The 25,237-nt window shown below is 36.4% G+C and overlaps 1 protein-coding gene across 1 annotated transcript in view; it reads left to right on the top strand.

The window, feature by feature from the left end:
• Nucleotides 1–22,594, top strand: part of LOC142344960 (uncharacterized) — a 266,838-nt gene extending 244,244 nt beyond the window's left edge. The window contains exons 2-3 of the mRNA XM_075397045.1: nt 21,727–21,788; nt 21,857–22,594. Of these exons, the coding sequence (XP_075253160.1) occupies nt 21,735–21,788; nt 21,857–22,594 (792 nt within the window). The 5' untranslated portion in view covers nt 21,727–21,734. The remainder of the gene's footprint in view (nt 1–21,726; nt 21,789–21,856) is intronic.
• Nucleotides 22,595–25,237: the final 2,643 nt, after the last annotated feature.

Raw genomic sequence — 25,237 nt, forward strand, 5'->3', positions numbered from 1 at the left:
AACATCATACTCCAGATTAACCCGCATGCATACAACAACCAAATTTAATGAAAGAAATCCAAAACATTAGACCAAAAGTGTTATCAAGGCAAAAAGGGGAGCGCAACCCACATAAATAAGTGGAAAGACAATGACGAAAATTTATTCTATGGCTTATTCATAAAGCGCCCGATCTTCACGAAAGCTATCATCACATATGCGAATGATAGCACTCAAGAGCATTGATTACCTTAAAATTCTCAAATTGAACCAAAAGAAATACAGTCAACGTTTGTGTTGCCAACTGAAGTTATCCGCTCTACGCCATTCCCGAGTTGACTTCACATGGGCAGGGTTGTGATGAGAAATATCAGAAAACAAAAATCAACACCTGCAAACGCCACAAAAAAATAAAAGCTTTTTTTCGGCAATTCTGGTATTGAAAACAGCCCTCTGCCCCAGGACATTGACAAAGTAGTTTTATCTATCATGATTGGATGCGAAAAAAGAGAACAGAAGAGTTCAGGGAAATTAAAGGTAATATCTTATGTAAGTGGAACCTGCACTTTGCAACAACAAACATAATCAATTTGACTTTGTAATGGGAGCTGTGAACTCTCAGGATGGCCTAAAGAACAGTTCAAGGAAGCACATACGACTTTTAGAGGGACGCTTGGCTTTAAACAGGTGATACAGCATTGTTAGGTGCACAAAAATTTATTCATGGACGGACTGAACCAGGGAGGGAGAGAGAGAGAGTTAGAATTTTTTGCGTTCAACAGAACGGAATGAAAAAATATTCTTCCCATGGAATGGACAATAGAAGACCTTTGAGAAGCAATGGTAGATCGTTCAGAACATTTTTTTGACGGCTCTGAACGCAGAAGAATAACTACCCAAAACACAAGAAAATTTACCTTTAAACCTAAAAAACCAGAAACAGCAGCATGCATACAAAAACAAATCGCAATCGAATAAATACAAAACATCTGACCAGAAGTATTATGAAGGCAACTAAAGGAGCGCAGACCACACAAACGGAGGATTAATGACAAAGTTTTGTTCTATGGCTTATTAACAGAACGCACGAGCTTACCGAAATCTTCCTTCACATGTGCGGAAGATAGAATTCAAGAGCATTGAGCCTCCAAAAATTTTTGGATTATGCCAAAAGAAGTCCATACACCGTTTGTGTCTCGCCAACTGAAATTATTAGCTCTATGCCACTTCCCAAGGGACCCCACATGCACAAGGTTGTGATGAGAAATTTCAAGAAAAGAATGTCAACACCTGCGAGCCTCACGAGAAATAGTGAAAGAAAAACTTTTTGCGGAACTTGTGGCTTTGAAAACAGCCGTTGGCCCGTACACCATAGCAATACAAGAGAAAGACACTCGGTCAAACATAGTCAAATATTTGGTATCGACAACAAATAACGAATCTTTTAAAAGAATGTTTTGAGTAATATTTTAAAGAGAAACTGGATTTAATATTTTGGGGGCAAGTAACCTTCGAAAAAAAAGTAGGGTTATTTATTTTTGAAGTTAATTGATACTGACAAATTAAAAAAACATAAACTCTAGTAGTTGGGTATTGTCTCAAAACCTTTTTTTAATTTATACCTTATCATTTTTTTTAAAAAAACAGTACGAGCGTAGTATTCTTCTGTTATTTAAAGGGTGATACTATATAAGCATCTGCAGGAATTACCCGTAAAAAATGATTGCATGTATTTTTTTACTTTCATAATTACGGTACGACTGCGAACAAACGGGAGCACAGGAAGTATACCTCACGCTTTGTTTCAACCTCAAAACTCAAGTTCATTTGCGAACTTTTATCTAAACATTGGCTTTAGGCTACAACAAGCCAAGCTGTGGAAATCGGTTATTCAGCTTTTTTTAAAAATTCTCAACACTTAAAAATTATGAAAAACAATTGTGTAAGAACTGCGAGCACTGCGACAACCCATAATTAAGCTCCTTACTGCACCACCACTTTGAAAAAATAGTTTCATCTATCAAGACTGAATATGAAAGAGCAGAAAAAAAGAGGGCGGGAAAATCTGAACATCAAAATCAGAAAAAGAGAGTGCGGGAAAAATTGAACAAAATGAAGAGAAATGCAACTGTTTAAAGCACGCAGTACTTCTGGAATGAAAAAGAGCGCCTCTTTTCAGACAATTAACTTGAAGTTTCGATTCAATAAATTGGCAACTAAAAACCTATTATCTGCTACAACTCAAAAGAAACATAAGCGGAGCAAAAAAAAACAATGGTATTCACGTACAATTTCACAAAGTGTATTGCGTTTGTTTTCATGGAAAATGTTACCGCAGAAAATGATGACAGACCGGTAATTGAGAGTTGTGAAGCAACTGACAACCTTCCCACCAATAAAGAGCTAATTTTTTGTAGAGAATTTTGTTAGAAATTTGCAGAGTCTTTGAGATGAAGAAAACAAGGACATCAAAATACAAACGGCAAGGAAGCAGCATGGCTGAAGGTCACAACAGAGTCATTGCAGATGAAGTTTCCAAACATGGCGCAAACAATCCAAACAGATGGGACCAAAATATCCCCTTTCCAAACTTTGTGCTTTTTATACAATAGTGAAAAACACAAAACAATAGAATGGCCTTCATTCGCACTTACATTTGGACAATAATTCAAGATCCCGATTGATTTGCTTCTTGCTAAGGAATTTGGCCGCGAAAAATCAAACTAAGAAATCATAAGATGGCCTAACGAGCAGTTCAAGGAAGCACATATGAATCATAGAGGGACGCTTGGCTCAGGACAGGTGGGACAGAAATATTTGGAGCAAATAACTTTTTTTCAGACGAACGGAATCCGGGAGAGAGAGTTAGGTTTTTTTTTGCTTGAATCAAAAAATTATTACTCCTTTGGAATTGACAACAGAATACCATTGAGAAGACGTAGCAATGGGCCATCGTTCACATTTGGCTGATGCCGCCGTAGAAGGTTAATTATCCAAAACGAAAGTGAGATTACCACAAAACACAACACTCCAGATTAAACCGCATGGATACAACAACCAAATGTATTGAAAAAAATCCGAAACATTAGACCAGAAGTGTTATCTAGGCAAATAAGGAAACGCAAACCACATAAATGGAAAAACAATGACAAAAATTTATTCTAAGGCTTATTCATAGAACGCCCAATTTCAACAAAAACTATCATCACATTTTCGGACGATAGCACTCAAGAGCATTGATTACCTAAAAATTCTCAACTTGTACCAAAAGAAATACAGTCAACGTTTTTGTTGCCAGCTGATCCGCTCTACGTCATTTCCCAAACGACCTCTCATGCGCAAGCTTGTGATGAGAAATTTCAGAAAACAAAAATCAACGCCTGCAAGCGTCGCAAAAAAATAAAAGCATCCGTAGAAAACAACCCTTGACCACAGCACATTGACAAGGTAATTTTATTTATCATGATTGGATGCGAAAGAAGAGAAAAGAAGAGTTCAGAAAAAATAAAGGTAATATCTTATGTAAGTGGAACCTGCACTTTGCATCAACAAACATAATCAATTTGGTTTTGTAATGGGAGCTATGATTGCAAAAACTTTAGAACCATTACTCAAGAAAATGGTTTACGGAATTCTCTCAATTTCTATACTTTGCAACAATTCAAAAAAGGAGATCGAAACCTGGATTGGAGACTTCGCTGTGGAATCACAAGCCATGCAAATAAGAAAGAGCAGAAAAAGAGAGGGCAGGAAAAATGGAAAAACGAAATCAGAAAAAGCACGGGCGATAGAAATTGAACAAAAATATAAGATCTGCAACCTTTGTAACGCAAAAATTACTGCTGAATTGGAAATTAACGCCTCTCTTCGTACAATCAACTCGGAGATTTGATTCAGCAAATTGGCAGCAAAACTTTATGACCTGTTACATTAGAAAAGAACAACAGAGCAAAAAAACAAGGGTTCTGGCGTACCATTTCACAAAGCATATTCTGTTTGCTCTCATGGAAACAATTACTGCATAATATGACGAGAGACCGGTAGTTGACTGTTGTGTTTTGAGGTTGGAAGAGACTGACAACCTTCCCACCAATAAAGAGTCAAACTTTTGAAGCAAATTTTGGTAGAAGTGTGCAGAGTCTTTGAGATGAAAAAGAGAAAGACATCAAAATACAAACGGCAAGGAAGCACATGGCTGACCGTCACAGCAGAGTCATTGCAGATGTAATTTCCAATCATCAAGAGCATTGATTGCCTAAAAATTCGCTAATTGTACCAAATGAAATACACTCAACGTTTGTGTTGTCATCTGAAGTTATCCGCTCTACGCCATTTCCCAAGTGCCCTCACATGTGCAAGTTTGTGCTGAGAAATTTCAGAAAACAAAAATCAACACCTGCAAGCGTCACAAAAAAATATAGGCATCCGTTAAAAACAATCGTTGACCCCAGCACATTGACAAAGTAGTTTTATCTATCATGATTGGATGCGAAAGAAGAGAAAAGAAGAGTTCAGAAAAAATAAAGGTATTATCTTATGTAAGTGGAACCTGCACTTTGCATCAACAAACATAATCAATTTGGTTTTGTAATGGGAGCTATGATTGCAAAAACTTTAGAACCATTACTCAAGAAAATGGTTTACGGAATTCTCTCAATTTCTATACTTTGCAACAATTCAAAAAAGGAGATCGAAACCTGGATTGGAGACTTCGCTGTGGAATCACAAGCCATGCAAATAAGAAAGAGCAGAAAAAGAGAGGGCAGGAAAAATGGAAAAACGAAATCAGAAAAAGCACGGGCGATAGAAATTGAACAAAAATATAAGATCTGCAACCTTTGTAACGCAAAAATTACTGCTGAATTGGAAATTAACGCCTCTCTTCGTACAATCAACTCGGAGATTTGATTCAGCAAATTGGCAGCAAAACTTTATGACCTGTTACATTAGAAAAGAACAACAGAGCAAAAAAACAAGGGTTCTGGCGTACCATTTCACAAAGCATATTCTGTTTGCTCTCATGGAAACAATTACTGCATAATATGACGAGAGACCGGTAGTTGACTGTTGTGTTTTGAGGTTGGAAGAGACTGACAACCTTCCCACCAATAAAGAGTCAAACTTTTGAAGCAAATTTTGGTAGAAGTGTGCAGAGTCTTTGAGATGAAAAAGAGAAAGACATCAAAATACAAACGGCAAGGAAGCACATGGCTGACCGTCACAGCAGAGTCATTGCAGATGTAATTTCCAATCATCAAGAGCATTGATTGCCTAAAAATTCGCTAATTGTACCAAATGAAATACACTCAACGTTTGTGTTGTCATCTGAAGTTATCCGCTCTACGCCATTTCCCAAGTGCCCTCACATGTGCAAGTTTGTGCTGAGAAATTTCAGAAAACAAAAATCAACACCTGCAAGCGTCACAAAAAAATATAGGCATCCGTTAAAAACAATCGTTGACCCCAGCACATTGACAAAGTAGTTTTATCTATCATGATTGGATGCGAAAGAAGAGAAAAGAAGAGTTCAGAAAAAATAAAGGTATTATCTTATGTAAGTGGAACCTGCACTTTGCATCAACAAACATAATCAATTTGGTTTTGTAATGGGAGCTATGATTGCAAAAACTTTAGAACCATTACTCAAGAAAATGGTCTACGGAATTCTCTCAATTTCTATACTTTGCAACAATTCAAAAAAGGAGATCGAAACCTGGATTGGAGACTTCGCTGTGGAATCACAAGCCATGCAAATAAGAAAGAGCAGATAAAAAAAGGGCAGCAAAAATGGAAAAACGAAATCAGAAAAAGCACGGGCGATAGAAATTGAACAAAAATATAAGATCTGCAACCTTTGTAATGCAAAAATTACAGCTGAATTGGAAATTAACGCCTCTTTTCGTACAATCAACTTGGAGATTTGATTCAGCAAATTGGCAGCAAAACTTTATGACCTGTTACATAAGAAAAGAACAACAGAGCGAAAAAACAAGGGTTCTGGCGTACCATTTCACAAAGCATATTCTGTTTGCTCTCATGGAAACAATTACTGCATAATATGACGACAGACCGGTAGTTGACTGTTGTGTTTTGAGGTTGGAAGAGACTGACAACCTTCCCACCAATAAAGAGTCAAACTTTTGAAGCAAATTTTGGTAGAAGTGTGCAGAGTCTTTGAGATGAAAAAGAGAAAGACATCAAAATACAAACGGCAAGGAAGCACATGGCTGACCGTCACAGCAGAGTCATTGCAGATGTAATTTCCAATCATCAAGAGCATTGATTGCCTAAAAATTCGCTAATTGTACCAAATGAAATACACTCAACGTTTGTGTTGTCATCTGAAGTTATCCGCTCTACGCCATTTCCCAAGTGCCCTCACATGTGCAAGTTTGTGCTGAGAAATTTCAGAAAACAAAAATCAACACCTGCAAGCGTCACAAAAAAATATAGGCATCCGTTAAAAACAATCGTTGACCCCAGCACATTGACAAAGTAGTTTTATCTATCATGATTGGATGCGAAAGAAGAGAAAAGAAGAGTTCAGAAAAAATAAAGGTATTATCTTATGTAAGTGGAACCTGCACTTTGCATCAACAAACATAATCAATTTGGTTTTGTAATGGGAGCTATGATTGCAAAAACTTTAGAACCATTACTCAAGAAAATGGTTTACGGAATTCTCTCAATTTCTATACTTTGCAACAATTCAAAAAAGGAGATCGAAACCTGGATTGGAGACTTCGCTGTGGAATTACAAGCCATGCAAATAAGAAAGAGCAGAAAAAGAGAGGGCAGGAAAAATGGAAAAACGAAATCAGAAAAAGCACGGGCGATAGAAATTGAACAAAAATATAAGATCTGCAACCTTTTGTCACGCAAAAATTACTGCTGAATTGGAAATTAACGCCTCTCTTCGTACAATCAACTCGGAGATTTGATTCAGCAAATTGGCAGCAAAACTTTATGACCTGTTACATTAGAAAAGAACAACAGAGCAAAAAAACAAGGGTTCTGGCGTACCATTTCACAAAGCATATTCTGTTTGCTCTCATGGAAACAATTACTGCATAATATGACGAGAGACCGGTAGTTGACTGTTGTGTTTTGAGGTTGGAAGAGACTGACAACCTTCCCACCAATAAAGAGTCAAACTTTTGAAGCAAATTTTGGTAGAAGTGTGCAGAGTCTTTGAGATGAAAAAGAGAAAGACATCAAAATACAAACGGCAAGGAAGCACATGGCTGACCGTCACAGCAGAGTCATTGCAGATGTAATTTCCAATCATCAAGAGCATTGATTGCCTAAAAATTCGCTAATTGTACCAAATGAAATACACTCAACGTTTGTGTTGTCATCTGAAGTTATCCGCTCTACGCCATTTCCCAAGTGCCCTCACATGTGCAAGTTTGTGCTGAGAAATTTCAGAAAACAAAAATCAACACCTGCAAGCGTCACAAAAAAATATAGGCATCCGTTAAAAACAATCGTTGACCCCAGCACATTGACAAAGTAGTTTTATCTATCATGATTGGATGCGAAAGAAGAGAAAAGAAGAGTTCAGAAAAAATAAAGGTATTATCTTATGTAAGTGGAACCTGCACTTTGCATCAACAAACATAATCAATTTGGTTTTGTAATGGGAGCTATGATTGCAAAAACTTTAGAACCATTACTCAAGAAAATGGTTTACGGAATTCTCTCAATTTCTATACTTTGCAACAATTCAAAAAAGGAGATCGAAACCTGGATTGGAGACTTCGCTGTGGAATCACAAGCCATGCAAATAAGAAAGAGCAGAAAAAGAGAGGGCAGGAAAAATGGAAAAACGAAATCAGAAAAAGCACGGGCGATAGAAATTGAACAAAAATATAAGATCTGCAACCTTTGTAACGCAAAAATTACTGCTGAATTGGAAATTAACGCCTCTCTTCGTACAATCAACTCGGAGATTTGATTCAGCAAATTGGCAGCAAAACTTTATGACCTGTTACATTAGAAAAGAACAACAGAGCAAAAAAACAAGGGTTCTGGCGTACCATTTCACAAAGCATATTCTGTTTGCTCTCATGGAAACAATTACTGCATAATATGACGAGAGACCGGTAGTTGACTGTTGTGTTTTGAGGTTGGAAGAGACTGACAACCTTCCCACCAATAAAGAGTCAAACTTTTGAAGCAAATTTTGGTAGAAGTGTGCAGAGTCTTTGAGATGAAAAAGAGAAAGACATCAAAATACAAACGGCAAGGAAGCACATGGCTGACCGTCACAGCAGAGTCATTGCAGATGTAATTTCCAATCATCAAGAGCATTGATTGCCTAAAAATTCGCTAATTGTACCAAATGAAATACACTCAACGTTTGTGTTGTCATCTGAAGTTATCCGCTCTACGCCATTTCCCAAGTGCCCTCACATGTGCAAGTTTGTGCTGAGAAATTTCAGAAAACAAAAATCAACACCTGCAAGCGTCACAAAAAAATATAGGCATCCGTTAAAAACAATCGTTGACCCCAGCACATTGACAAAGTAGTTTTATCTATCATGATTGGATGCGAAAGAAGAGAAAAGAAGAGTTCAGAAAAAATAAAGGTATTATCTTATGTAAGTGGAACCTGCACTTTGCATCAACAAACATAATCAATTTGGTTTTGTAATGGGAGCTATGATTGCAAAAACTTTAGAACCATTACTCAAGAAAATGGTCTACGGAATTCTCTCAATTTCTATACTTTGCAACAATTCAAAAAAGGAGATCGAAACCTGGATTGGAGACTTCGCTGTGGAATCACAAGCCATGCAAAAAAGAAAGAGCAGATAAAAAAAGGGCAGCAGAAATGGAAAAACGAAATCAGAAAAAGCACGGGCGATAGAAATTGAACAAAAATATAAGATCTGCAACCTTTGTAATGCAAAAATTACAGCTGAATTGGAAATTAACGCCTCTTTTCGTACAATCAACTTGGAGATTTGATTCAGCAAATTGGCAGCAAAACTCTATGACCTGTTACATAAGAAAAGAACAACAGAGCGAAAAAACAAGGGTTCTGGCGTACCATTTCACAAAGCATATTCTGTTTGCTCTCATGGAAACAATTACTGCATAATATGACGACAGACCGGTAGTTGACTGTTGTGTTTTGAGGTTGGAAGAGACTGACAACCTTCCCACCGAATAAAGAGTCAAACTTTTGCAGCAAATTTTGGTAGGAGTGTGCAGAGTCTTTGAGATGAAAAAGAGAAAGACATCAAAATACAAACGGCAAGGAAGCACATGGCTGACCGTCACAACAGAGTCATTGCAGATGTAATTTCCAATCATCAAGAGCATTGATTGCCTAAAAATTCGCAAATTGTACCAAATGAAATACAGTCAACGTTTTTGTTGTCAACTGAAGTTATCCGCTCTACGCCATTTCCCAAGTGACCTCACATGTGCAAGTTTGTGATGAGAAATTTCAGAAAACAAAAATCAACACCTGCAAGCGTCACAAAAAAATATAGGCATCCGTTAAAAACAATCGTTGACCCCAGCACATTGACAAAGTAGTTTTATCTATCATGATTGGATGCGAAAGAAGAGAAAAGAAGAGTTCAGGGAAAATAAAGGTAATATGTTTTGTAAATGGAATCTGCACTTTGCAACGACAAACATAATCAATTTGCTTTGGCTATGGGAGCTGTGATTGCAAAATACATTAGTACCATTACTCAAGAAAATGGGCTACGGAGTTCTCTCAATTTCTGTACTTTGCAACAGTGCAAAAAAAGTACATGAAAAACTGGAGTTGATACTGCGCTGTGGAATCACGAGCCATGCAAATCAACCGCAAGAACGATTCATACGCAATCAAACGATTCAATCCTGCTAGCCTTCAAAAATCTGAGGCTAAACCATGATACCAAACAGGTGTTGATTTGTACAGTGGACAGTTCTTAAAGACCGCAACACAAATGTAACGTTTTCCGACAATCAAAGAAAAACTTACAGCAAAAAGTCTGTGACTATCGCAGAACGGCCGTTTTTGATTGCATTTTAAGGTCAATCATCATGCAATCATCGATGTGATTTGGACAATGAATGCAATACATAGAGAGTTACAAATGCCACCTTTGTCTCTGACCAAACACGAAACACAGTATGCTACTAGTATGGTTGTCATAGCTAATACTGACAAAAAAGTGATGCCCTACTTCAAGTTTAAAAAAAAAACATTCTCGAGGCGACAATTTAGTGGTAAAGATTTATAAACCCCCTTAAAGACTTCAAGGTACATTACTGCGTACCACTATTCAGGTGTGCGTATGTCAACAAGAGCGGACTCTTGGTCAGTGTGATGATTCCCTTTTGAGCGGAAAGCTGGTTCACAATGCTTACAAAGCAGTTCAATTTACCAAAGCCAATCAGAAAATTATCACTGGCAAAAACATTAAATTTGAACTTGAAATGTTTAGTTGGTTCAGTAAGTGAAGAGAATTATGCAAAAGTAACAAGTGAAGAAAACTTCTCTAGTTTAAAAACACAACTTTGCTAAAAAACAGTGCCATTGGTGATTGCCATCATTTTCTTTGTAATAAGGCATATCAAATAAAACAGAAAAATGCATTCAGTTGTATGGTTGCATAAAGTGCTTGGTGAAATCTAAATGGAATGGGAAACTACATCTACGAACAAACATTTTGGTAAATTTACCTGACTTTGCAGTATATGTAAAACATTGTTGATCAAATATCACAAGCCAAACTCATGAAATCCTTGCCGCAATTTTCAACATCCCGAAGACTCCAGTAGCCATACCCAGACAAAAGAGCCGGTTTTTAAAAACTGAAGGAGATAAGATTGGCGGTCAAAGGTGTGTCTCTTCTTGGCAAAACGCCACAATTAATCAGTGAAATGGTTGACAAAAACAACATTAACTTTTTCAATGAAAAAAATTGCCAAAACATAGTGTCATTACTAAATACAATGAATAGCTAGCCGATTTTTTGAGGCTTTTGTTTTTGGTGCCATGCGTTCGTATTTTCGGTTGTATGGATAGCAAAAAAGTTTTGCAAAATCAAAAGACAAATTTTCTACCTAATTCAGCATACGGCAATCAAGAACATAATATAACAGCAAAAAACCTGACAATGAGCTAAACGTAATTGAGTATCGAAACGACGAGTTGTGAACAAAACCTTCTTAACATAGAAAAAAATTGATAATGCCAACTAACATTTGTTGCCCTATTTGGGATATTTTTTGTGCTGTACTGATTATATCAAACTGCTGAGGCTTTGTTAGAACAAGAACACTAATTCTGCATTTACTGCTCTTCATTAACGACTGTAATGTTGACTTCAATCATTTAATAGTTTTTTATTGTTTTTCTTATTTCAGCAAAAAATTTTTAAGTACCGGCATAATAGTTCTCAGCAAAAAAATTCATTTTTCAGTATTGTTGGTAAATATTTGAAACTTAATGTTTTTTATTTAATTGACAGATACCAGCACGTTCTTGGTAAGGGCCAGAAATCAAACAACTTTTCAATAAACACTGGCCTACCAAAGGGGTCAATTCCGGGTCCATCCTTCTCTCTGTTTTTTACCAACAATTTCGCAAAAATATCAATTCACTCAGGTTTGTTACTATTTGATGACGATATTAAATGAAAGTCCAACTCGAAAGAGAGCCTGAAAAAGATATGATTTGTTTTTGATCCTGGAAAAAAGAAACAGAAATGGAGTTCAATTTACGGTGAACTCAACCTTTTCTGATAAGAGGTGCCCCAGGAAAAAAAAATTGCACTTCAACGGTAAAACTTTGATTGCAATTGATTTAGTGCTTGGTATTGGGGTAACTGTTCGCGTAACTGTTCGAGAAAAAGCGGAACGGAGTAAACACGTTTCAGTAAATCCTCACAAAGCAGATTGAAACTTTCTGTTTTTGCAGCCCAACGAAGTTAATTGATACCGCTCATTCCTTATTTAAGCATAATTGGGAGACTACAGGATGAATTTTGAAGAGATTGGAAATTTTCAAGAGCGAGCTTAAATTTGTTTCTCTTATAAAATAGTTATATTGTAGGGCTGTGCCAATGTAAATATACGCCTGTCAGTTTGTTCCTGGAGTTCAAAAAATTACTACTTTTCAACAAAATGTTGAATGGTGGTTTTGATTTCAATTAACCTAATAGACAACAGTAGCCATTTGGTTTGTACGAAAATTATCTTAAGCAAAATAACACATTGAAGGACATTGACTGATTCCAAAACTTTAACCAAATGGAAGAACGACACAGAAAAATAAAAAAAATATTTTCAGAAATTTTCGATTAAAAGAAAAACTAATTTCTGAGACCACTTATGGTACTGTTTTGTTTTATATCTGAATTGAAGTTTTTTTAAATTAAAAAAAAGAATTCAAAACGCATTGTACCTGATGAGTCTAGAGATAACGAAAACCTCTGTAAGTAAGTTGATCAATTGATTTAGTCCTGTAACAGCTTATTATCACGCTCAATAGTTTAGAGGGAACCCAAATAAGTACAAAACATTGATGCTCTTTGATAAAATAACACTTTTAGAACATAATGTAAATTTTGACAGATAGTTCAGTTTTTACCCTTTTAGCCACATAATTTGTTGGAATTAACAAGGTCTGATAACTCATAATAGGTGGTGAAATAAAGAGCCTACAGAAGAATATACTTGGTGCTCTGGCATGATGTAATAACATCAAACTGACAAATACAGGTCGAACTCGAAATTTTGCAGCAGTAACGGACTCTGGGAGCATTTGATAGAAAAAAGTTACCGATGTCCAGCGATTGTGTACTGCCAGAGTTATAACAGAACCGAAATATTCAAAAATTTCCTCAAACTGGAACATTGGTCTTCCAGATGCCGACAGACATAGTATCCAGCGGGAAGCATACGTCCGCTTTTTTTCTCAAGCAGTACCGCCAACTTAATTAAGACTCGGATGGAGGTTTTTTTGGCAACTGAAGGAAAAATTGAAGAGCCTGAGCAACAAGAGAAGAGGAATACCACTATTGAGTAATAACCAGCGTAGAGCAACAAAGAGGCGTCTTGCGGGGAAAACGATTGTGGTAATCACGGACGTAGTTGTTCAAAGTTCGGGAGAACTTTCCTATCTTAGTGCTGATGTCCAGCACAGTTTTAACCCCAGTTGGCTACGCCACATTTTGAGTCGGGCTAATTGGGAGTAGAACCTTATTTTAAAAGATGTCGAAAACATATAAAAACAAGGGTAATGAAATTCAAAAGCATACATTCTAAAGTAATGCGTAGATATTGATTTAATTCCTGGTTTTCTGAAATTGTGTGTTTCGAATAACGACGTTTTCTCAGAGGAAGCAGTAAAGATGTCTCAGTGTAGATAACTAAAAGAAAAAATGAGAAAAAACTAAAATTGGTTTTGTAGATCTGCGGGAAAAAACACAGACGATTAGGTCAGATATTACGAGAAGTTACGAGAAAAGTGGAAATGTGGCCTCGGCATTTTTTTTGCTACACAAACATTTTTGCTCACCGATGATAAGTCATTCCAAACGTATCAATCAAAAGCCTGGAAGACCATGAAATCCTCAAAATATACCTTTAAGAGAAACCGATGACGCGTTCAAAGGTTACCACGAAATATGACTACCAGTTTTCGTCAAAGAGGAAAGAATTAACTTACCGGCCAAAACACCCTATTAGTGTTGAACTTAATGAAACGCACTATATAGCAGATTATAACAATTTTGTAGGTATTGCGCAAAAATTCCGTTTGCGATAAAAACTTTATAAAGTAGAGGCTTTTGCAAGATAGTACGCTAGTAGAACGACCAGCTGACAGAAAATTAACAAAAGTGCAAAATTTTTCAACGAGAATTATCTATGTTTTCTCAACGAGAATGAATTTTATCTGTACATTCTAATAAATGCAAGGCATTTGTATTATGAAGTAAACAACATATTAATCAAAACTGAACAAAATACTGTACTGACCCCAGTTTTTGCGGGCATGTTAAACAATTGACGAGATAATTCTGGAAATAGAAAATGACGTTAGAAAATCTTCTTGAATTGAAAAAAAGGTCTCATTAGGCAAAAAATTTATCAAACAAATCTAACCATAAGAGCACACACTTTGCCAGATTAAACGCTGACAAAGGTTCAAAGATAAGGCATTGCAATGGGCTCCGTTTTCTGTTCTCTGCGAAGTCCGTATTCCAAATTAAACAATTTTGGTTTCCATGTTTTGAAATTGTGCCTGGTGCTTGCATCGTTATTTCGAATCTGAGAGCAAGACAACAACTTGAAACCCTTGATAACTAGGCAAATGGGCACTTTTTATCACTTGATTCAAAGGTTTATAAATATATATGGTCCGCCAGAGAAGCCGTCAAAGAGGCCTTGCGATGTCATTGTTCCAGTGAAACCCTTCCAGCTATTGAAAAATTAATAGTAAAAGTCCTACTCAATCGAGCTTAAATTTGTTTCTCTTATAAAATAGTTATATTGTAGGGCTGTGCCAATGTAAATATACGCCTGTCAGTTTGTTCCTGGAGTTCAAAAAATTACTACTTTTCAACAAAGTGTTGAATGGTGATTTTGATTTCAATTAACCTAATAGTCAACAGTAGCCATTTGCTTTGTACGAAAATTATCTTAAGCAAAATAACACATTGAAGGACATTGACTTATTCCAAAACTTTAACCAAATGGAAGAACGACACAGAAAAATAAAAAAAATGTTTTCAGAATTTTTCGATTTAAAGAAAAACAACTCATAATAGGTGGTGAAATAAAGAGCCTACAGAAGAATATACTTGGTGCTCTGGCATGATGTAATAACATCAAACTGACAAATACAGGTCGAACTCGAAACTTTGCAGCAGTAACGGACTCTGGGAGTATTTGATAGAAAAAAGTTACCGGTGTCCAGCGATTGTGTACTGCCAGAGTTATAACAGAACCGAAATATTCAAAAATTTCCTCAAACTGGAACATTGGTCTTCCAGATGCCGACAGACATAGTATCCAGCGGGAAGCATACGTCCGCTTTTTTTCTCAAGCAGTACCGCCAACTTAATTAAGACTCGGATGGAGGTTTTTTTGGCAACTGAAGGAAAAATTGAAGAGCCTGAGCAACAAGAGAAGAGGAATACCACTATTGAGTAATAACCAGCGTAGAGCAACAAAGAGGCGTCTTGCGGGGAAAACGATTGTGGTAATCACGGACGTAGTTGTTCAAAGTTCGGGAGAACTTTCCTATCTTAGTGCTGATGTCCAGCACAGTTTTAACCCCAGTTGGCTACGCCACATTTTGAGTCGGGCTAATTGGGAGTAGAACCTGATTTTAAAAGATGTCGAAAACATATAAAAACAAGAGTAATGAAATTCAAAAGCATACATTCTAAAGTAATGCGTAGATATTGATTTAATTCCTGGTTTTCTGAAATTGTGTGTTTCGAATAACGACATTTTCTCAGAGGAAGCAGTAAAGATGTCTCAGTGTAGATAACTAAAAGAAAAAATGAGAAAAAACTAAAATTGGTTTTGTAGATCTGCTGGAAAAAACACAGACGATTAGGTCAGATATTACGAGAAGTTACGAGAAAAGTGGAAATGTGGCCTCGGCATTTTTTTTTGCTACACAAACATTTTCGCTCACTGATGATAAGTCATTCCAAACGTATCAATCAAAAGCCGGGAAAACCATGAAGTCCTCAAAATATACCTTTAAGAGAAACCGATGACGCGTTCAAAGGTTACCACGAAATATGACTACCAGTTTTCGTCAAAGAGGAAAGAATTAACTTACCGGCCAAAACACCCTATTAGTGTTGAACTTAATGAAACGCACTATATAGCAGATTATAACAATTTTGTAGGTATTGCGCAAAAATTCCGTTTGCGATAAAAACTTTATAAAGTAGAGGCTTTTGCAAGATAGTACGCTAGTAGAACGACCAGCTGACAGAAAATTAACAAAAGTGCAAAATTTTTCAACGAGAATTATCTATGTTTTCTCAACGAGAATGAATTTTATCTGTACATTCTAATAAATGCAAGGCATTTGTATTATGAAGTAAACAACATATTAATCAAAACTGAACAAAATACTGTACTGACCCCAGTTTTTGCGGGCATGTTAAACAATTGACGAGATAATTCTGGAAATAGAAAATGACGTTAGAAAATCTTCTTGAATTGAAAAAAAGGTCTCATTAGGCAAAAAATTTATCAAACAAATCTAACCATAAGAGCACACACTTTGCCAGATTAAACGCTGACAAAGGTTCAAAGATAAGGCATTGCAATGGGCTCCGTTTTCTGTTCTCTGCGAAGTCCGTATTCCAAATTAAACAATTTTGGTTTCCATGTTTTGAAATTGTGCCTGGTGCTTGCATCGTTATTTCGAATCTGAGAGCAAGACAACAACTTGAAACCCTTGATAACTAGGCAAATGGGCACTTTTTATCACTTGATTCAAAGGTTTATAAATATATATGGTCCGCCAGAGAAGCCGTCAAAGAGGCCTTGCGATGTCATTGTTCCAGTGAAACCCTTCCAGCTATGGAAAAATTAATAGTAAAAGTCCTACTCAATCGAGAATACAAAAATACTGATTTCAAAAGTAATGGTAATTGGTACTGTCAAAAAAAATTTGGTAATGGGATCATCTTAGCAAATATTTTGCGGAAATTTCATGAAGAGCCACTAGGCTCTAATAAAAGTTGAGCTACGGACGAAAAACTGCAAAACAAAGATGCCCCAATTTTCATTTTAAAAATTGGCTTAAAATGGCCAGGGCGTCAAATGCAAAAAAATCTGTATTAGTATCACATTAGATGTCAAAAAAAGTAAGCTTAAGTCTGAAAAATTGCGGGATGTTGTTTGGAAATGTTTTCTGTGAGGAGATACACCAACCGAAATATGAAACTAGGGAAAAAAACTGCGTGTAAGATTTGTAGACTGTGCTATTTGCACTGAAGAGCAATTTGACTAAAATTTGATTTTTTTACCATTCAATTGGCATAAATATTTGGCTGACAATAGAATAAGTAATGAAAAATTTGAACTAGCTTCTCTTTGTATGGCTTTCTGCGTAGACGACTACAAAAATGTCTCTTGAAAATTGTACTAAAGTCCAACGGAAACGCGAACTATTCTGAACGTCCTTGGTTGCGCAACACTGCAGCCTTAGGAAGCATTAGAGAGGGTACTATTTAAAGGCTTTTTCAATCTACAAACAAATGGCAAAACTTTGATGAATCCTAAAATCAGCAGAAACATATAATGGAAAAATCCGTATTCGGAAAATTGGCCGTCAGTGTAAATCAGACCATTTGAAAAATTAAGAAAAAGAAAATCTAAAAAGACCGCAAAAACCATATTGGAAAAGAAATCGAAAGCTATTGACACCTATACTCTAAAATAGAAGCCAAATGAGCATTAGTCTAAAAGAAAAGTTGACGATGACGGATATCAACGAAAAGATGACGGGTATCAAAGTGGTCTACCCAACCAAGAAAATCAAAATCTGCTTAACATTATTGAAAGCTACTTTTGAGCACCATCTAAAATTGCACGTGGTATATAAAATAGGTTGTTGTAGATGCAATTTCACTAATGTTGATCAAAGCTGGAGACATATACACACAAGGATGGTAGAGCATTGAATGAAGACTCGCTTTATATCAGCAAAACTTGAGGCACTTCACGCATGCCGTATTTTTGACCAATCCAATGTAACACACAATTTCGTGGCTTTTAAGGCAACACATAGAGCACAACAAAAACCATCGCTGAAAACTTGCGATAAGTACTGAAGCCAGGAGCTTTCATTAAAATATTAGTCAACAGCAGTCATGTTGTTTAATTGGAAAATTACATTTAAACGAATTAAAACGTTGCAAAAACCCTAAACATAACCGAAATTTTAAAGGCCCAGAAAACTTTTAAACAATAACAGACAAAATTATGTACCTGAAAGTAAGATCTAAATTTCATAAGTTTGTTTTAACAAAAAAAAACAATTTTTGAGCAACTCTTTTGTTTTCATAATTAAAATAATACTGTTTTTCCGACTAGGAAAATGAAAAGTTGCTGGCCTTCGCTCACATTGAGTTTCGATAAAAGCCTGAAATCACGTGGTTTATGAAAATTTTTTTGGTGGTCAGACTTGCCCTCATAGTACCACGAGATTGACAGAGCACCACAGACCGGATTCACTGGTCGTACAGCACGTCAGCGACTGCTGCGGTTCGTCAAAGGCTTTTGATTGGTGAATCGTTGACCCAAAACCGAAGTTAAACACGCGCGACATCGGGGGCGGGAGCTGACACTCAATATTAGTCTGACATGTGAGTTGGCGTGTTCAGGGAGATACATTTAACGAACAGTATATAAAGAAAAGCGAAAGAACACGCTGTCGGAAATGGTGACATATAATTTTCGTTTTTTGGATATCTTTTGCTGTTTTTTGTAGACTTGGAGAAATCCTCAATCAAAGGGTTTTATCAATTTGTTTCAACAAATAACTTCAGAAGAGAAACGCCCAATTCTCATTGCTCATCGAAAATTGAAATTCAATTGTATCAGTGCACACTAAGTTGGTCCCTAAAAATTTCAAAAATGGTAAAAAAATGAGCGCCATGTTTTGAAAGAAGAAAAGCAAAGATTCTCGAAAGTTCAAAAATTCGGTTTAAACAAGGAGATCAATTCCAAGAACCCAAAAATTTTAATCTTTGTAGTGAGTGTTAATAAATTTATCTTTGTTTAAAAGCACTCATAGAGTAAAATGGACCTGACGATGCCAGTTATAGGCGAAAACGCAAAATCATTTAATAACCGTTTATGATTTCATAGAACTGCGTTAGCCAAGTTCCTACCATATTGGAAATTCCGAAAAGACTAAATTTAAAGGCGCAAAATGTTGAAAACGCCCCTCCGATGAAACGTATCAAGGAATGAAACTTTGAGACTTCTTAATTGTATGAAGCAAGAAACGGAGCTGAGTGTATTCGACGATCAGAAAACTTTTAAACACAAGTTGAAGCGAGAAGTTTTTCAGTTTTTAAACCGTAATTACCCGGATTCTAACACAAGCTTTTTTTGTCCTTCGATAATTTGTGTTTTTCAAAATGAATTGCATCAAAAGCTTTTTTGTCTTTTATCTCTCTGCTACTATTCCTCCCCTCCCCTATTCCTCTCCCCTATTCCTTTTTAAATCAAGATATTTTACGCATCTCGAAAATGATGATGAACTGAAACCTTAACATTCCCTGTTTGTTCTAAAAATGAATTGCATAAAAGAACTTAGCAACGAAAGCGAGCTGCTCTATCCCAAAAAATTATTAGTTATTACAGAATCAGACTGTTGTACGCACAACAGCCTACAGCATCCGGAAAGGCACTTAAAACTCTCAAGTATCCATTTTAGATCAGACAAAAGATTCCTCTCGAAAAAAAATTTTATGAGAGATGAATGACTCAATTTGCGTTATTTGGAAAACTGATTTATCGGGGAAATAATTATTGACTGAAATCAAAAAACTTTAACATCCCAGGAAACATTTGTAGTCAGGTTTTGGTGAAGTAGCTATAGCTTCTATTTTTAATTACGTGGAATCAGTTTTTATTTGTAGATATATCATTGGTATTTTCTTACAGATTGTACACTTTTGCTGACATGTTGTAGTTGTTGTTGTCATCAAAACCCAAATCATCAAATTAAAATAATGTCCAATAGTTTCTACAGTTTTGACAATCGCAGAACAATTTCCAAGTGAAAATATTTCGCTCAGAAAATTTCTTCTCGAAAATATTCCACATTGTATGTAATATTCGGTTTTTCAGTCCAGATGGTTCCCTTAAGTTTATTAAATTTTCTAGACGGTTTGCAATTCGACAGGTTTTAAAGGTGAATTCAATGCGCGCTTCCTCTGTTCGAGTTTTCGTAATTTTGAAAATTTCGTTGTTCCTTGTTTCTTTCGTATGTACTTCAGGTAGCTCGATGCCGCTATTCTCTTCATTCAAAGCTTTTGAAACTAGCAATAGATCGTTAAGTTGGATAAACATTGGTAATGGCAATATGTATAATAGTCGAAGCTGGCTTTTGTATTCTGTATCTTTATTTCCCGTTATCCATTTGACTACCTTCTTTTGAAACTTTTCCAGAATTTGAATTTCAGTTCTTCCTGCAGTCAAGCACGTGAAACCATATAGCAATACCGGCAGAATTAAGGAATTATATAATCCCAATTTCACAAACGTGTTTACTTTAGATGCAACATTTCGCTTAAGCATGTACAGAACTTAATTTGCTTTCTTCATTCTTTCTTCAATATGTTGTTTCCACGATACATCAGCCGCCACGTGAATACCAAGATCTTTGACAGTTGTGGACTTCGCCAAATCTTTTCCCATCAATTTGTACTGTTGGTCTCTACGTCTGAAATTCAGATAGGCACACTTGTCTATTGCCAGCTCCATTTTATTTTGGATTATCCAGTTCTCAATCCCATGTAGATCATCTTGGACTTCCCAGTAGCTTCTTCGTACAGCCAAAATTTTAGGATCATCAGCGAAGATGAAGGGCTCAGAAAACATCAGGACATCTGGAAGATCGTTAATAAATATACAAAACAGTATAGGGCCTAGGAGTGACCCGTGTGGTACCCCTCTTGTTATATCGAGTATCTTCGAACTGGTATTGTCCACATGTCTGGTATGCACATAATGTCGTCGATCACTCAAGTAGTCGATTAAAATTTCGAGCAAACATCCTCCAACTCCAATGTCCATCAATTTTTGAATAAACTAGTAATGTGGTACTTTGTCAAAAGCTTTTGAGAAGTCAGTGTAGAAAGCAATAATCTCTGATTGAGGGTCGTGATCAAGAGCTTCATATATTCTTTTGAGAAACAGCAGCATATTTGTTCGCACAGATCTTCTTACAAAACGATGTTGACTCTCAGTTAGGAAATTTTGAAAATGATTATACAAGGCAATTTGTATACATTTTTCCAGAATCTTGCTATCAATGTTCAATAGTGAGACAGGCCGGTAGTTGTCAACTTTTCTTCGGTCTCCTTTTTTGAAAATAGGCGTTATGGCAGCAATTTTCCAGCTATTGGGTATTTTCCGCAGCCTTTTTATGTTCCGAAGGACAGAATTGATGATGTTGCAGATTCTTGCTCGTCTTTACGTAAAAAAAAACCGGAGGTATACCGTTCGGTACTCTGGATTTTGTGGCATCAATATCATCCATTATATTTCTGATGGTATTCTTCGAGATGTCAAATATTGTAAGAGAGGGTTTCTGTACTTTGAAATCTTTCAAACTGAAATTAGTTTTTGGGGAGAACACGGAGTGAAAAAATTGATTTAACATATTTACTTGTTCGCATCGAAGTGAACTTTGATTGGTATCATTCATCAAAACTTTGGGCAGGCAGGCAGATTTGTTTAGGCTTTTCAGATGTTTAAAAATTCTGTCTGTATTTCTCGATCCCAGTAAATTTTCTTGGTACACAACTCTGTCTTCTTCAGCTGTCTTCTTCAGCTGTCTTCTTCAGCTGCTTGTAAGTAAACATCTTATGGTACATTGAGAGTGCACCTTGTACGTCTTCGATATCAAGTAGAGTTCATTGTGCCAGCCAAATTGTCTCAATGTGTTATCGATCAAGTTCCTCAAAAGGTGCCCGGAGTGAGAAAACTGATCTTGAAATATGATGTATCTTATGTTTAAGGATATCATGACTGCAAATAATCCAAATTTGAATTCGGAAATGGCGAACCTGTCACTGAAGGTTTGTATACATTTATCCAGTAAAATAATTAAATATTAAACATGAAAATTTGCCTTTTTAATCTTAAGGGACCTATGAGAGGGATGCCTGCACCGCCTTCGTCATTTGCCCCTCCATTTAGTATTCAAAAGCCTGCAAATTTATCACAACCAGCAAATGTTGTTTCTAATGCCGGCATGTACAATTACCCAGCGAACTATAATTGGCAGATGAACCAACATCAGGTACAACCAGGTATGCAGCCAAATCAGCGTCCAATGGTCAGTCAAAACCAGCCGAGTGTTAATGGGGTGCACAATGGGTTTACGAATCAACCCAATATAAACGGAGCACCGCCATCAGGTGCGGTAAATGGAAGTTCTCATCATCCTGCGACGACGTCAGATGGTGTATCTTCAAATAGCAATATAAGTAATTATAACATACAGCAAACAACTCAAGCGCCTCAAGGTGGTCCGCCGATAGTTAACGGATCTTCATATCAGCAAAGGCCAGGAATGGGCCCTGGTTATCCTTCAACCTTGACGAGACCCCAGATGACTCCGGGAGTAGTACCTATACAACGACATTCCACTCCTCCGATGTCCCAAGCACAGCCGAGTCAGAGACCACAGACAAATGAAGCACCAGTTCAAAGCACGCCCCAACCACAACAGACAGCGATGTTAAATGGTCACCCACCCCCAGCGCATCGCCCTTCACAGCCACCTCAACCATCTGTTCAGCAACCGTCGATGAATCCTTACCAGCAACTTTCTTGTCTAGCAAATGCCTTAATATCTTCTATGGATGTCGAATTGAATTGATTCACTAATTTGATTGTATAGCTAACGATTTTAATGACTTTCCATTTTTTTTTCAAAGTTTTTTTCTGTTCTACAGTTTTGTTCTCGTTGTCAAGAAGTAATTTAGTTTCATTGTTGATAGGTGTCATTACTTTTCGGTTGCTTCAAACAATATTTTACTGACTTTTTTTGAATTCAAAGAATTTGACTTGTAGAAAGTCAGCTCTCGGTTCTTTACAATTCAAAGAATTTGAATTGTATTGGGGCGCTGTCTTTTTAAGATCTGTTCACACATTTTCATGATTTTTGAAGTCAAGTTGGAGGAGTCACGCCGAAACAGGAAGCAAATTTCACATGGGGCAATTTCACCTCGATTTTACTATTTTTTCAATTTTTTGGATCGGATTTTTTAAAATGGTTTTCCCAATCCATTCATAATTCATTCTAGGTCTAGTTTTTTGTTTGAACCAAATTTCGATTTCTCGCTAGTGGTTTTTTGTTCACATGCGGCATTTTGACATTGATTTTCTATTTTAAAATTTTTTCGATCTGATTTCGAAATGGTTTTCCCAATTCACTCGTAGTCCGTTGTAGAACTAGTTATTTGTTTAGTCAATGAAATATCTTTGAATTGTACGTCAGGACTTGTCCTGTTTTTTTTATTTTGTCCTCAAAATTTTTGCTACGACCATATGAGGTCACAATCACTTCAAATTTGCTTTGTGTTCATTCGTTCATACAATTTCAACTGAAGTGCATGCGTGACGTCATTTTTCGATCTTAGTAGATCGAGTTTTTTTGTTCATTGGCGTGATTAAGTTTTTAGTCACGCGAGACTTACTCTCAAAAATGATTTTCTCACTTTAAATTGACTTTTATTTGTTTCAATTCGAAGAGATAAGGTCAAGTGAATACTCTAAAATAGTGGACACCTATACTCTAAAATAGAAGCCAAATGAGCATTAGTCTAAAAGAAAAGTTGACGATGACGGATATCAACGAAAAGATGACGGGTATCAAAGTGGTCTACCCAACCAAGAAAATCAAAATCTGCTTAACATTATTGAAAGCTACTTTTGAGCACCATCTAAAATTGCACGTGGTATATAAAATAGGTTGTTGTAGATGCAATTTCACTAATGTTGATCAAAGCTGGAGACATATACACACAAGGATGGTAGAGCATTGAATGAAGACTCGCTTTATATCAGCAAAACTTGAGGCACTTCACGCATGCCGTATTTTTGACCAATCCAATGTAACACACAATTTCGTGGCTTTTAAGGCAACACATAGAGCACAACAAAAACCATCGCTGAAAACTTGCGATAAGTACTGAAGCCAGGAGCTTTCATTACAATATTAGTCAACAGCAGTCATGTTGTTTAATTGGAAAATTACATTTAAACGAATTAAAACGTTGCAAAAACCCTAAACATAACCGAAATTTTAAAGGCCCAGAAAACTTTTAAACAATAACAGACAAAATTATGTACCTGAATGTAAGATCTAAATTTCATAAGTTTGTTTTAACAAAAAAAAACAATTTTTGAGCAACTCTTTTGTTTTCATAATTAAAATAATACTGTTTTTCCGACTAGGAAACTGAAAAGTTGCTGGCCTTCGCTCACATTGAGTTTCGATAAAAGCCTGAAATCACGTGGTTTATGAAAAATTTTTTGGTGGTCAGACTTGCCCTCATAGTACCACGAGATTGACAGAGCACCACAGACCGGATTCATCAAAGGCTGCGGTTCGTCAAAGGCTTTTGATTGGTGAATCGTTGACCCAAAACCGAAGTTAAACACGCGAGACATCGGGGGCGGGAGCTGACACTCAATATTAGTCTGACATGTGAGTTGGCGTGTTCAGGGAGATACATTTAACGAACAGTATATAAAGAAAAGCGAAAGAACACGCTGTCGGAAATGGTGACATATAATTTTCGTTTTTTGGATATCTTTTGCTGTTTTTTGTAGACTTGGAGAAATCCTCAATCAAAGGGTTTTATCAATTTGTTTCAACAAATAACTTCAGAAGAGAAACGCCCAATTCTCATTGCTCATCGAAAATTGAAATTCAATTGTATCAGTGCACACTAAGTTGGTCCCTAAAAATTTCAAAAATGGTAAAAAAATGAGCGCCATGTTTTGAAAGAAGAAAAGCAAAGATTCTCGAAAGTTCAAAAATTCGGTTTAAACAAGGAGATCAATTCCAAGAACCCAAAAATTTTAATCTTTGTAGTGAGTGTTAATAAATTTATCTTTGTTTAAAAGCACTCATAGAGTAAAATGGACCTGACGATGCTAGTTATAGGCGAAAACGCAAAATCATTTAATAACCGTTTATGATTTCATAGAACTGCGTTAGCCAAGTTCCTACCATATTGGAAATTCCGAAAAGACTAAATTTAAAGGCGCAAAATGTTGAAAACGCCCCTCCAATGAAACGTATCAAGGAATGAAACTTTGAGACTTCTTAATTGTATGAAGCAAGAAACGGAGCTGAGTGTATTCGACGATCAGAAAACTTTTAAACACAAGTTGAAGCGAGAAGTTTTTCAGTTTTTAAACCGTAATTACCCGGATTCTAATACAAGCTTTTTTTGTCCTTCGATAATTTGTGTTTTTCAAAATGAATTGCATCAAAAGCTTTTTTGTCTTT

Source organism: Convolutriloba macropyga, chromosome 8 (genome assembly GCF_964194025.1).
Source record: "Convolutriloba macropyga chromosome 8, txConMacr16.3, whole genome shotgun sequence".
NCBI lineage: Eukaryota > Metazoa > Xenacoelomorpha > Acoela > Convolutidae > Convolutriloba > Convolutriloba macropyga.